The 13,578-nt window shown below is 46.0% G+C and overlaps 1 protein-coding gene across 6 annotated transcripts in view; it reads left to right on the top strand.

The window, feature by feature from the left end:
* The first annotated feature begins 422 nt into the window (after nt 1-422).
* Flacc1 (flagellum associated containing coiled-coil domains 1) overlaps nt 423-13,578 on the top strand; it is a 30,063-nt gene continuing 16,907 nt past the window's right edge. For 3 of the 6 annotated variants that reach the window (NR_202101.1, NM_001446482.1, NM_001014101.2), the window contains 8 exon segments: nt 459-862; nt 3,554-3,695; nt 4,240-4,317; nt 5,055-5,103; nt 6,998-7,131; nt 8,606-8,699; nt 9,701-9,762; nt 12,825-12,922. Coding sequence is in view for 4 of the 6 variants with exons in the window: in NM_001446482.1 (NP_001433411.1) it covers nt 3,589-3,695; nt 4,240-4,317; nt 5,055-5,103; nt 6,998-7,131; nt 8,606-8,699; nt 9,701-9,762; nt 12,825-12,922 (622 nt within the window). In the remaining 2 variants the exon portion in view is untranslated. 6 annotated transcript variants of the gene reach the window in all.

The following is a 13,578-nucleotide window of genomic DNA, read 5'->3' as shown; positions in this document are numbered from 1 at the left end:
AAAAAGAGCACTAAAAAAGTTTTGGTAGTTTTGTCTTTTTTGTTTTGCTTTATTTGACAAGATCAACTTTGCTTAGAGGAAAAAACTGAACCCACAGGGAGCTGAAAATTGGCTCCTTTCTGTGGACGCCACAGGTCTCAAAGGCTGAGCTTCAAAGAAGGAAATGCCCCCTGTAGAGTCCTAGGTTTCAGAGAAAACAGAGGAAGTTAAAAACAACTACAAAATCCCAGGACTATGGCCACGAGTGAGTCTATTCTAGAAATTAAGCTTCTGTGATCTCATGTCTGATACTGAAGTAAAAATCTTGTATGAATTCCCTGCCCTTGAGAATGGACACTGACTTGAGTGTGAAGATTTAACCGTTTAACCGGCTGCTTCCCCAACCTTCTGTTGTTAAGAACAGAGAGCTTTGAGCCAATGAGGTGTCACCATTCTGTTTCCATAGCGATAAAAGAAACAAACCCTCCCAGGCTAGCTCCCTAAAACAAACCTCACAATTCAGGCTTGGTCAGAGGGCTCTGGCTGAAAGGGTAAATTTCTCCTCAAGGGTGACTTTCAGTGTAATACCTGGGGACAACTGAACTCTCTCCCAAGGGAAGCTCCTGGCGCGCCCGCGTAACCCTTCTGAAAGCCCTTGGCTGGTTTGCAAGTCTTCAAGGCAGTTCTGGAAATTTCTGCCTTGGTATCTCAACCACTTGGGAATAAGCACTGAAACCACGAGTCCTGAAACATCTTGATTTGGTGAGAAATGAACCCTGATTCTGCGCTGGTGGGGTCCGGTTTCCCTAAAACATTACAGTTTCTTTAAGACGCTCAACTTGGGAAGGAACCACAAGGCCAATGAATCTTTGAAAGAATTAAGGTAAGATCTTGCAAAGAGTTTTCGGCTGGTCTTTTAAAACCCAGACCCTTTCTAAAGCTCTGCTCGCTCTCAGCCACCTCCTGGCTGTGAGTGAAACACAAGGGAGAAAATAACAAGGAAAAAAACAGAACACGCACACACGCACGCACGCAGGCACGCACGCACACACACACGCACATACACGCATCAACCAGTCATTACCAAAAGCTCTCAAAGTGCTCTTTCCCAGCTTGCTTGACTCAGTTTCTCCCCTGACATCCTCAGACCCACCTCATGATTTGCTAATAGCCAAGTCTGTTCTAATGGCTAATTAGTTTTGCATTACTGATTTTAAATGCTTTGAAGGGCTGGAGAGATGGTTTAACGGTTAAGAGCACTGACTGCTCTTCCAGAGGTCCTGAGTTCAACTCCCAGCAACCACATGGTGGCTCACAACCGTCTGTAATGGGATCTGATGCCCTCTTCTGGTGTGTCTGAAGATAGCAACAGTGTACTCATATGAATAAAATAAATCTCTAAAAAAAAAATAAAAATAAAAATAAATGCTTTGAATATGGTTCCCGTGGATGCAAAGGGAACTTTTTAATTTTAATTTTAATTTTTAACTTTGCTTAACTTTTTGCTTAAAAAGAGCAAAGTAATAAACATTAAGGCAATTTTTAGAATGGGGGGAGGAAATGAATAAACATTTGTCAAAACTGGTTAAAATATAAGTAAATATATTCATATAAGAGTAGAGTTGTGAGCCAAGAGAAGGGGCTCAGGGATCAGGAGGCTTGCTGCGCTTCCAGAGAACCTCAATTTTGTCCCAGTAAAACCACATGTAATGGCCCAACAGCCCGCAACTCTGGCTCCAGCGTATCTAGTACTGTGCTCTGGCTCCCATGGGTTCCTGAACAGTTACGGTACACACTCACAGACACGCACGCACACACACACACACACACACACACACACACACACAAATAAATCTTTTTTAATTTTAGAATGAAAATGATATGAAAGCCTATCTCAGACTTACTGGAAAGGTTATTTAAATTTTGCTTTAGGAGAATATGATGATGGAGGAGTGACACAGAGTGGGAGTGGGGTATAACCGAGTAAGATTAATCACATTGACAGTTGTTGAAACGAGGGGCTAGGCGAGCTTATTTTACTCTTGTTATTTTATCTTTTTTTTCCCCCCTTCGGAGCTGAGGACCAAACTCAGGGCCTTGTGCTTGCTAGGCAAGCGCTCTACCACTGAGCTAAATCCCCAACCCCAAGCTTATTTGACTTTTTCTCTACATTTGGAATATTTTTAAATTTCTTGACTGTAAAAAAAACTTACATTTAAAAATGATGACGTGTTTTACATAATAGGAACTCATGGCATTATCTTAAAAAATAGACCCAGGATGTAAATATAGTTTGCTCCTGTTATAGAAAATTATGTAAGTCTGTTTCTTTAGAATGTAGAAAATTCTGGAAGGCATACATTCAAGCATTTTCATTGGTTATCTCTGGATGGTGTATTTGTGATTTTTTTTTTACTTCCTTAATCTTTTCTGTTGTGATTGTCTCTGTAATGAGCTGATTTCAAAGTTAATATGCACACACACACACACACACACACACACACACACACACACACACACACACAATAAACCTCGATTTCTTTTAAGAGAGAGTATTTTCTATGTGTAAAAAGCCACTCCAATCATGGTGTTCCTTTCCATGGGCAGGGTTGAGAACATGGCTCTGGTGAAATGTTCACAGCAATGCAACAAGCTATACTTTTTAAGAGACTCATTTAAAATTTAAATTTTAAAACTAAGAAAATTTTAAATTTATAGGTTTCCTGTAGTCTCACATCTAATGTGTAAAGTCGGGCCCACCTGATTTCAAAGAACTCCCCCAAATTTTCATAATATGTCATGAAGGGAACAGGAAACATAATTCTGACATTCTGACCCAATTTTCACTTTTTAATACCTGAAATATAAAGTCTCTTTCTCTACATACGTGCATATATATGCATGCATGCGTCAGGCTCTGGGTGTGGGAACAGGGACAGGTCTGGTCCTGAAAAGCCACGGGCACTGTTTATCATACCATATACCCCGTGTGCTGTCCACTCCCTACCTCTCAGTGTCATCAGAATTCATCTCTCCGCCTCTGGGCTCACCTGAGAGTTAACGTCCATGCAGCAACAATAATGGGGGATTGTTTTCAGTTCCCTTCTGCAATTCAGGCAGATGACCCAAATTAAGAAACAGGGCCATTTGTGCTCTAGTTGGAGAAGGACAACCAATTCCCCAGAAAGTTCTGTGCAGGATCTGCTCTGGGGAATCTCTCTCCATGCAGAGCTAGCTAATGTGAACTTGAGGAGGAACAGGGCCATAGGAACTGAGGGGAGGCTTCCATTTCTGCAGTGTGTTGCCTCTGTGACATCTCTGTGTGTCACCTGTAAGCCTAGGTAGCAATAGTTAGACAAAGATTGTTTACTTGGATTATGGCAGTAACTCAGTTATGCAAAGATGTTTATCTGCCTTCATGTCAAGCAGCAAACGTGAGGCATCACTCTACACGGAGAGCCCACGTCAGCTCGGACTCCACCCTGTTCTTTGTGCTGCCCCTTGATCCTTCCTCCTCTCTGTTTGCTTTGATTTCTGGGTGGTTCAACTCTCTGCCGTTGTTTTTGCATCTCAGCAAGAGCCCCTAGCAAGACTGCCTCTGACCTGACCATGTACCCCAATCCTCTCATCTACTGCACCTGCTGGGACCCCTGGAACTTGGGTCCACGGAAGCTAATCAAGACCCCTCATCCACTTCCAAAGGCCTCCATAAGAAAGTAAGGATAGATGCTGGGTTGGCTTAGGTACAGGGGGTGAAAGTTTCCTTTGTGGTCCTCTTTGCCTTACAGGATTCCCCAATAGAGAGTTTGCCACAAATTCCCCAACAGAGCAGGAAACCCTGCCTCCCTGCCTTCCTTTCCAGCCTGGGTGCTGCCCTAATCCTGCAAGCCTGTTTGACTCAATGGCATTTCAATAAAGTCTCAACTTTGCAATTTTGTAGTACAGTCTGTGTGTGTGTGTGTGTGTGTGTGTGTGTGTGTGTGTGTGTGTGTGTGTAAAATACCCAAACGGCTTTGATGTCAACTGCCCATCCCCAGGAACACTGGCCTTGAGACTCGTGCTGACAGCCAGGAGATAGTAGACAGGTGCCAGCACCTTGGCCCTGAGGTCTTCAAGGCCTCAACTCTCCACAATCCCAATTATCACATTATATCACATTATCTATTCCAATTTGGAATCATCATGGACATGCCCTTGTGGGGGAGGAGGGAGATAGCTTTTTTAATTTCCTGTGTCTGTCTATTTATTTATTGTTTCCAGGCCAATTTTCCCTGCACCAATTTCAAGAGAACCAAACTACCTCCTGTCCCAACCAGCAAAATCTACTGCTTTCCCGAGGTAAGTACTTTTAATTCTATGAAGCAATAAATAAAATAATCTAACACTACAAGACAGATCAATTCTCTCTGAGAGTTCCAGAGTGTAGCCCTGCTCACATTAATTTGGCTTCTCCTTCACTGAGGCCCTGTACCAATAGATTCCCTTAGCTGCCCAGGGACACACACACACACACACACACACACACACACACACACACACACACACGACCTCATGGCTGACTTGAGCTAATTTGCTACCAAGGATGTCAGAAAACTGCCACAATCCATTGATTTGTCCCCCAACCACCAGCCAAATCCATGGTGATTTCAGCTCAGAGATGGTGAGGGAGCGGTGATTGGCTGCAGAGGAGCCCTCAGCCCAGAGAGTGGGGAGCGGTGAGCACAGGCTGGAGGTTGTCAGGTAGCTGACCTGAGATGTAACCGTTCCTTCACCTGTGGTCTGTGTGTGTGAAAGAAGTGTCAGTCAGAGAGAAGATATGGACACCGTGCAGACGAACACCGGGGACATGGGAAACCTCTGGATGCTCAAAAAGGCATGGAATCAACTTAGCCTGAGAGCTCTAGGGTGCACCCACATCCTTAGACTGCCCCCTCAATGGGGCCCTATACCAAAGTGTTCCCCAGCTACGCAGGGTGCTCCTCCAGAAGGTCAGAGCTGGCAACCCCACGGTGTAGCCCCCTGAGCTCCTCCTTCTTGCTGTTGTGTTGCTTTCTGAGCACATTTTTCTCTTGCAGAGACAAAGCCCAGTCAAGAAAGCTGGAGGAGAGCAACAAAGCACCTTCAGTGAGTAAAAATGGTGAAAGGGGCAGGGTGAGCATTTATCTGGCACCTACTGGTGCAAACATGAGGTTTTTACAGACTCGCTCTGCCAAATCGTAACAGAGATGCTAGGAGTAATCCTTATATTATCAAGGTGCACGTGTGAGGTAGTGTCGCCAAACTGAAACTAACCCCAGCTACTCTCCTTGGCTTTGTGTAGGGAAAACAGGTGGTGGTAGGTTAGGGTACAACTCATGCCCCAATATAGGACGCCCTCTGCAAACTGGAGCAGAGACCTTGAGGCAATGGCTGTCAGGGCACCTGTGGCCAACAAGGGCAAGGACACCAGCCTCAGATGATGAGTCTTCACAGTTCTGACATAAGCATGAGATCAGGTTATATTTACATTTTAGAAAATGAACTTTCTGGTAAGACATTCTGGCTACTTTTTTTTTTGTTTGTTTTACCCATCCCTCCCCTTCCTAAAACAAGGATCACGCAGTCCTTTAAGGGGCTTCAGTGGTTGGGAACAAAATAAGAAATAAGAAAACCACAATCACCATGTTAGGTGGGAAGGGTGTGAGTGGAGGCAAATGAGTGATGCAGAGGACAGTGGGACAGTGTCATGACTGTTATTCTTCATAATGCAGTGGCGTGACACGGCAGAGGGGTGCCTTAGCAGCCCCATGCTGACCCATCCCTCCTTGAGGTACCAGACATACAATGAAGCTTATTTTGGGGAAGGAGAAGTGAGCGAGAAGGGAGTAGAGGCAAAGAAAGAAAGGAAATGGAAGACGGAAAGAGAGGAGAGAGAAAGTAGGGAAGAGGCTGGCTGGGAACATGGGGTTGAAGGACAGGGAAGAGAGGTGGAGGACCTTTCTTTTATAGCAAGCATGGCTCCTAGCTGTTCCCAGGTAACTGTTGAGGAGTCTAGAAGATACGCTAACATTGAAAGTCCAAGCCCAGGGTGCTGTGCATTTGACCCAGGGACAGAACAAGGTGTAAGGGAAGGTGATGCAGAGAAGCCAGTGAGGAGACGGCCATAATGGATGACTTTATACTGCTAAGTAGATGCTATGATTGCACCCAAGTTAGCCACTGACTCTGCCAGGGGTGTCTGTCTTGTCATGTGATGGAGACAGGAGGATTAGCCCAGTGCATGTTTGTGTCCTTGAGAGTTATTTTTCTTCCTTAAAAATGCCATTTGAAGAAGTTACTTTCTTCATTTTTCTGATGAGGAAACTGAGTCACAGAGATCTTAAATAGCTCCAAGGTCTGTCCAATCCCAAAAGTTGAGCAGTTCTCACAATGCCCAGCTGCTGCCCATAATGGAGGAAGGGGAGGAGAAGCAGAGTGGTGACCATGGATCAGTTGGCACTGCTGAGTGTAAAGGGCCCCTGGAGGCCAGGGAAGTGTTGGTATCGGATCTGAGAGATTTGAAGGTAGTACCTGGAGGAGGGCACAGAAGGGTCTTGGGCCCTAGAATTTCAGCACACCATCTCTGTGTGTAAGATGTGAGGAAGCTGTCTTAGGATTTCCATTGACATGAACAGCATGACCAAGGTAATAACTCTTATAAAGGACAACTTGAATTAGGGCTGGCTTACAGGTTCAGAGGTTCAGTCCATTATCGTCAAGGAGGGAGCATAGCAGCATCCAGGCAGACATGGCGCAGGAGGAGCTGAGACTTCTACATCTTCACCTGAAGGCTGCTAGGGGAAGGCTGGCTCTCATGTGGCTAGAAGGATCTCATTGCCCACCCAGACAGTGACACACTTCCTCCAACAAGGCCACACCGCCTAATAGTGCCACTCCCTGGGCCTAGCATATTAAACCACTACAGAAGCCCACAGTAGGTGGAGGAATCTCGGCTCTTCTGGGTTCATAGCTTCCATTTGTCTTCTACCTTGTTACCCAGGAAGTGATAGAAGTGTCACCTGGCTATAAACTTGTTCGAAATCGGGAGCAGATTTCAGTCACCTTGGGAGATGAGATGTTCAGTAGGAAAAAACACCTGGAATCGGGCATCTTGAGCAAAGTCAAAATTTCCAGGTAAAGTCTTTGGATCAGCACTGGCTTCTCAGAGCTGGCTCTGCCCAGCTCATCAGCCCCGGCACCACTTAAGCATCTGACATCTACACCCAAGCTGCAGGTCCCTGCCCAGAAACAGCTACAAGGATAGGGGTCCAGGCAGCAAGACTAAAGAGGTCTGGATTCTGAGTGTGGGAATAAAGAACAAAGCCAGAGATTCTAGAAGACTGGAGTGTGTGTTTCTGTTTCATTATAAGTAATCCAAAATGCCCATGACTCTGGGAGACACTGTTAGGAAGGTTTTGGCCTATTCTATCCTGTTAAGAAGCAGCCATCTGCTTTCTCAGAAGCCCCGCCTCTTTTTCTATCCTCTGATGTCATGCTCATATCCATCCATCCATCTCAGTTCTCCTTCCTAACCTTCATTTGTGTCTTCCCATCGGGCCTCTCACTCCTGGCTTTATATCACTGGAGGCTCTCCCAGTTCTGCCCTTTCCAGCCTTCGTCTACTGTAAGAACTGTTCTGAAGCCACGGTGGGCACACACTGTTAACCTGTGCTGGGGTGTGGCAGGGGTTGGTCTCTGTGAGCTGTATAGCCAGGTTTGGGGCAGCCAGGGCTATGTAGAGGGACCCTGCATTGAAAACAAAAAGCGAGCAAGAAAAGCAGCTATTTTTCTAAAGGATCTGGGAAGACATTCTCCGGATCAAGTTAGCTCTTATCTCTAACATCCCTGTAAGAACATGGGCACGGTGACACACGCCCATAGTCCCAGCACTGAGAGACAGACAACCCTGGGGCTCATTACGTGAGTCCTAGGTTCTGTGAGAAAGCCTGTCTCATAAAATGAGTGGGGAGCAACAGAGGAAGACACTTAAAATTGGTCTCTGGCTTCCACGTGAGAGTATGCGTGCTCACACATGCGTGTGTATTCATACATGTGCATGCATGCACACACACACACACACACACACACACACACACACACACACAAACCTGTCTCAAAAAATGAAAAAAATAATCGAAGCACTAGGTTGCCGTATACCCAAGCTGGACACTAGCACCCTGCTCTTGAGTGCTGGGAGTGCAGACACGTTTTCACACACATTTATTTATGCGTCCTCTTAGTCCCATCCTGGGGCAGTCCTTGTCTTCAGTTGCCTATCTGCATGAGTCCCCCCACACTTCCTCATTCCCTAATCCTCTGGCCTCCTGAGTTCAACTATTGTTAACCAAACTCTGATAAGTGTCCAACAGCACATTCTTATTTCCGGTCTGCTCAGTGGACACCACGCCACCCCATTGCTCCCAGCAAGTTCACCTTTAGGGCCTAGACGCAAGGTCCAACCACCCTGCGAAGAAACGCCTCATCCGAGAGCACTGTATCCCATGCCTTAGTGGCCAAACCACACAAAACAGACTGGTCAGGCAGCCTGGGGGCCTGGCTGGTTCGAATAACAACACGCTCTCTTGGTGACAGAGTGTTTGTCCCACAGGTCTGATATCATTTCTGACCTTGAGGAGCAGATCTCTGAATTGTCAGCAATAATAGAACAAATGAACAGAGACCACCAGTCTGCCCAGAAACTGGTGAGTGATCCTTGCATTAGCCACGCCCTCACAGCGAATACACCTAGATTACTGATGTGCCAGGCTGGTCACCGAACTGAGGTGTGGTATCCCGGCACAGGACTCTGCAAACTGTGCAGTGAGTAGTATCTCCCTGCCTCCATCCTCGTCCATTAAACACTCAGACATTGCATTCATTCCTGGAGCTCTCCGGTTGCCTCTGGGTGTGTGGTAACTGTGTCTTCTACACTGCAAACACTGATGAGTCCCCCTCTGGCCTCCGTCATGAGATGTGCAAGTGTCAGAGGTTGCCAGACTATTGCTAATGACCCCAGTGTGGAGGATGCCTCCTGTGTCGTGCAAAACCTTCTAGGAAGCCCCGGGCCCACTCCCTGTTACTATGAAGGTCTCAGGGCCCATTCTTCAGAATCAGCTGGAGTCCTTTCAGTTTTGATGCATTTTTTAAAAGATTCATTTATTTATTATACAGACAGCATTCTGCCTGCATGTATGCCTGCTGGCCAGAAGGGAACACCAGATCGCATTTTAGATAGTTATAAACCATCTATAATGGTTCTGCTGGGAATTTGAGCTCAAGATCTCTGGAAGAGCAACCAGTGCTCTTAACCTCTGAGCCATCTCTCCAGCCCCTCTTGATGCATTTTTAACAGTGACATTTTTACCATTTTGGTCATCAGTTCCAGTTTTGATCCTTCCTTCCTCAGATCAGGCAGGTGACCAGGGCTGCAGTAAGACCAGAACTTCCTGGTGTTACTGAGGTGAACCTGTGAGGCTTGGCCTCCCCACAGCAGCCTCTTATGCCGATTAGTCCCAGGCTGTCTGAATCTTAGTCATGAGGTGGTTCACCACTGGGCTTGACACCTTTCCCACCTCTGATTTGTTTTACTGTATTTCTGCAAAACCACTGCTGGACTGATGTCTTCTTCTACAAAAGAAAAATTGAAGGTAAGAGTGGTCGGGGGCTCTGTATGCCTGGTTTTTAATGTTGACCTCATTTCCAGCTCTCCAACGAGATGGATCTCCGCTGTGCTGACATGAAACAGAAGTTTGAAACGGAGAGCAGGTAAGCTTTCTGGCAAAGGCCTGTGTGCCCTGGCAGGATTCCAGGCCCCCAGGCACGCCCGGTGGTGCCAAGTGCAGCCAGTGATAGTGTGTGGGAGAGGTCTTCAGAGAGCAGGGCCGCCTCATTTAGGCCACTAAGAGGAAGCAGTCTGAGTTGTGTTCCAGTGTTTCGTCGTTCATCCGTTTCAGCTCCAGTGTAGTATTTCTTTTGATTGGTTGCTGAGAAAAGCTATGTTGTTCGCCATGCAGCTTCTGTCATACATGATTTGTTATGAGTATGGTCTCCTTCCCAACCCTCCCCCTCCTCCCCTCCCCCTCCTCTTTCTTCTCCTCCTCCCCCTCCTCTTCCCTCTCCAACTCCTCCCCTCCTCCCCTCCCTCTCTTCTTCCTCCTCTTCCCTCTCCTCCCCCCCCCCCACTCCTTCTGCCTTCCCTGGCTCTTAGATCAGGGCCTGGGCAACAAAGGAAGAAGAGATGAGAGGAGAAAGGACAGCCATGACAAGTCAGAGGGAGTAGGAAGGAAGTGTGTACGGAACATTTTTTTAAAGCCTGGAGGCTTCCTGTCCAATCCGAACAGCCTAGGATATCCTGGTGAGAGACTAGCGCTTCTCACTGTCCTGTCCATATCCACTTGTTTATTATTGATTTCTGATTTTTTAAGATCAGTTTTAACTTCTTGGCAAAATAAAGGAGAGACTGAACGCTCCACCATGCACCATGCACAACAGCCTTATCATAGAACCGCCCTGTCTTCTGTCACCGGATGAAAGTTTAAAAATGCTATTCTGCTCCAAAGGAAAAGGGAATTCTCCCAGTTGTGAGAACACGGGTGGGTGGGAAGATAGAAGTGAAACAAACCAGGCAAAGACAACATCTCTCTGTTCTCACAGCTGAAACCTCACAGAAACCGGTTACTCAGGCTAGCCAATGAGAGGTGATTGTCAAAGTGTACAGACTTTGGGCCACTGCTTCCTCCAGACCTGCTGACCTGGATTTGATCCCCAGGACCCACGTGGTAGAAGACTGCTGAGTCTCTCAAGTTACATTCTAGTCGCCATGCACGGATGGTCACAGTGTACACACACACACACACACACACACACACACACACACACACACACACACACACTGCACACTAAATAAATAAATGTAATAACAATGTTTCAAAGTGTATATAAACATCTCAGACAGGAGAGATAATTCTTAAGAGCCTTGCAGGCCTTAGGATAATGATAATATTGTGTTCCTTGTTTCTCATTGCCTAAGAGTACATTTTAGGACTGGAGAGATGGCTCAGTGGTTCCGAGTATATACTGCTCTTGCAGAGGACCTGAGCTTGGTTCCCAGCGTTGGTGTGGTGGCTCACATCTCCCTCTCCAGCTCTAGGGGATCTAACACCTCTGCACTACTCTCACATCTACTTACCCTCACACAGACTCAGACATAGAAACAAAATCAACAACCAAAATCAAAACAACTTTTTAAAAAGAAAAAGTGAATTTCAAATATTCTTACCACAAAAAAATTTAATCATTGGGTTGACATCTTTGTCAACTACATTGATTTAACAATTCTGCATTGCCTTCATAAACTAGACCAGCACGTCTAACTCCATAAGCATTTGTAGTGTAAATATTTATAACAAAAAAATCTGTGGAAACCACAGCATTTTATGTATTGACGTTTTTATTTATTTGTTTCTCTTGTCTGTTCAGTTTGTTTTCCCAGACAGGGTTTCTCTCTCTGAAGACCAGGCTGCCTGGAACTCATAGAAATCCACCTGCCTTTGCCTCCCAAACGTTGGAGTTAAGGTGTGTGCCACCACATCCAGCTTGTTTCATTGTTTTTATAATAATTTAAAGTTTATGGCAAAATTACCAGGAAGGTACAGAGGTTCCTCCTGCCCCACCCTGTAACCTCCCTCATTTTCAGCATCCCTGAAAAATGTTACATGTGTTACAATGATGGGCCTGCCATCATCACCTGCTTGGAAGTCACTCCTGGGGCAGAACATTGTGTGTGTGTGTGTGTGTGTGTGTGTGTGTGTGTGTGTGTGTGTGTGTGTGTGTGTGTTTAAAATACCCAAACAGCATGCACCATGAGAGTTGTCCATGGTGCTGTCACTATCCTAGTGTGCCCTGTCAGCTGCTCCCTTCCCAGCTCTTCCCAAGGCCATGCCAAGAAACAACTGTCTCCAGGCCTTCCTTGCTTATTGTCAGAATGCTATCACGGAGTCTTTGCAGACAGGCACTTTTCCCGTAGTAACGTGGGTTTCGGTTTCTTCCATCTAATTTAAGACTTGGGGCTCTCACTTAAGCACTCAAACACTATGAGCATATGAATCCCGGGATGGGGCTAGATCTGGGGTTCTCAACTTATTCTGGGTGCTTCTATAAGTGAGCTGTAAGCAAAGATTGTTGACTGAGAAGGAGAGTCTGAGGTGCTCGCTTGAGCACTATTCAAAGCAGCAACTGTAGAAAATGCCTCACTCTGAATAGAAACCAAGAGAATACTACAGGAGCTGAGGATGGGGGGAAGGGCAGGTCAGTGCAACAGCTCAACTCCAGACTGCGTGTGTGTGTGTGTGCTCACGCAAGCGTGCGCATGCATAAGTTTATGTATGTGTGTGCACAAATGTGTGTGCAAGTGTGTATAAAGGGTGTGAGAATGTGTGTATGTTTGTGTGTATGTATGAGTGTGTGAGTATATATGTGTGAGTATGTATGTGTGTGGATGTATGTGAGTATGTGTGTGAGTGTACATATGTGTGTATGAGCATGTGTGAGTGTGTGTAGGTGAATATATACATACATATATATATATATATATATATATATATATATATATATATGAATGTATGTGCAGCACACACACCCCACCACCCCTGTGCGCTTGGTGTCACCATGTTCCTGTGGACCGTAGAAGACAGCTTTTGGAAGTCAATTCTTTCCTTCACTATAGATTCCAGGGATCAAATTCAGTTTGTTAGGCTTCCCTGGCAAGCACCTTTACCTGCTGACTCAGCCTGTGGACTCTGAACTTCTTTTCACCGATTGTCCCACAGGGAACTCAAACAGACTCACAAAGAGCAGCTTGAGAAGTTAGAGAACAGCTACAAGGAAACCTTGAAGGTAGAAAAGGCTGCTGCCCAAGAGAAATTAGGTACTGTCAGACGCTGGGGGAAAGCCTGGGGAAGGTGGGTAGCCTGGGCCCTGATGTCCCTATGGCCATGGATTGGTGCAGCCAGATGTCTGTTCGAAGGCTTAGGGCATGAGAGTGACTGAGAATGAAACTGGAGAGAGAGAGAGAGAGAGAGAGAGAGAGAGAGAGAGCCTGTGTCTTTGAAAATCCACTTTCATCGGTGAATTTTTAAAAATTTTTTAAAAGCATTTTTTAAAAGCACATTTTAAAGTTCTAAAACTATGATCTCACTCTGATGCCTTCCAGTTTCCTTGCATGTAAAATGGCGTGCTTTACTGAGTCCTAACTGGCATGCTGTGACTGCAGGCTCTGTAGTGCATGCAGCTGTGCTGTCCGAATCTCACTGTTTGCACCGCCCTTGGGGAAGCAGAGGGTGCGCCCTTCAGATTTTGTTTTGTAGACATGTCCACGGAGAGAATGAGACACTCTATAACCTCCCTCTGTTTGAAGTTAGTATCTTATTTACACTTCTTCCAGTTTCCTAAAGAGAATGTGAGGTTTACATAATCACTGTTAAGGAGGAAATGCTACAAAAAGGAGAAGCAGATGCATTCTGGGAGGTTTTGTTCCTCCTTCCCACAGATACAGATTACCCAGGAGGGCGGGAGGGGGAGGTG

This window comes from Rattus norvegicus, chromosome 9 (assembly GCF_021556685.1).
Source record: "Rattus norvegicus strain SHRSP/BbbUtx chromosome 9, alternate assembly SHRSP_T2T, whole genome shotgun sequence".
NCBI classification, from domain to species: domain Eukaryota; kingdom Metazoa; phylum Chordata; class Mammalia; order Rodentia; family Muridae; genus Rattus; species Rattus norvegicus.
Note: the sequence above shows the minus strand (reverse complement) of the source record. Positions and strands in the feature narration are given on the sequence as shown.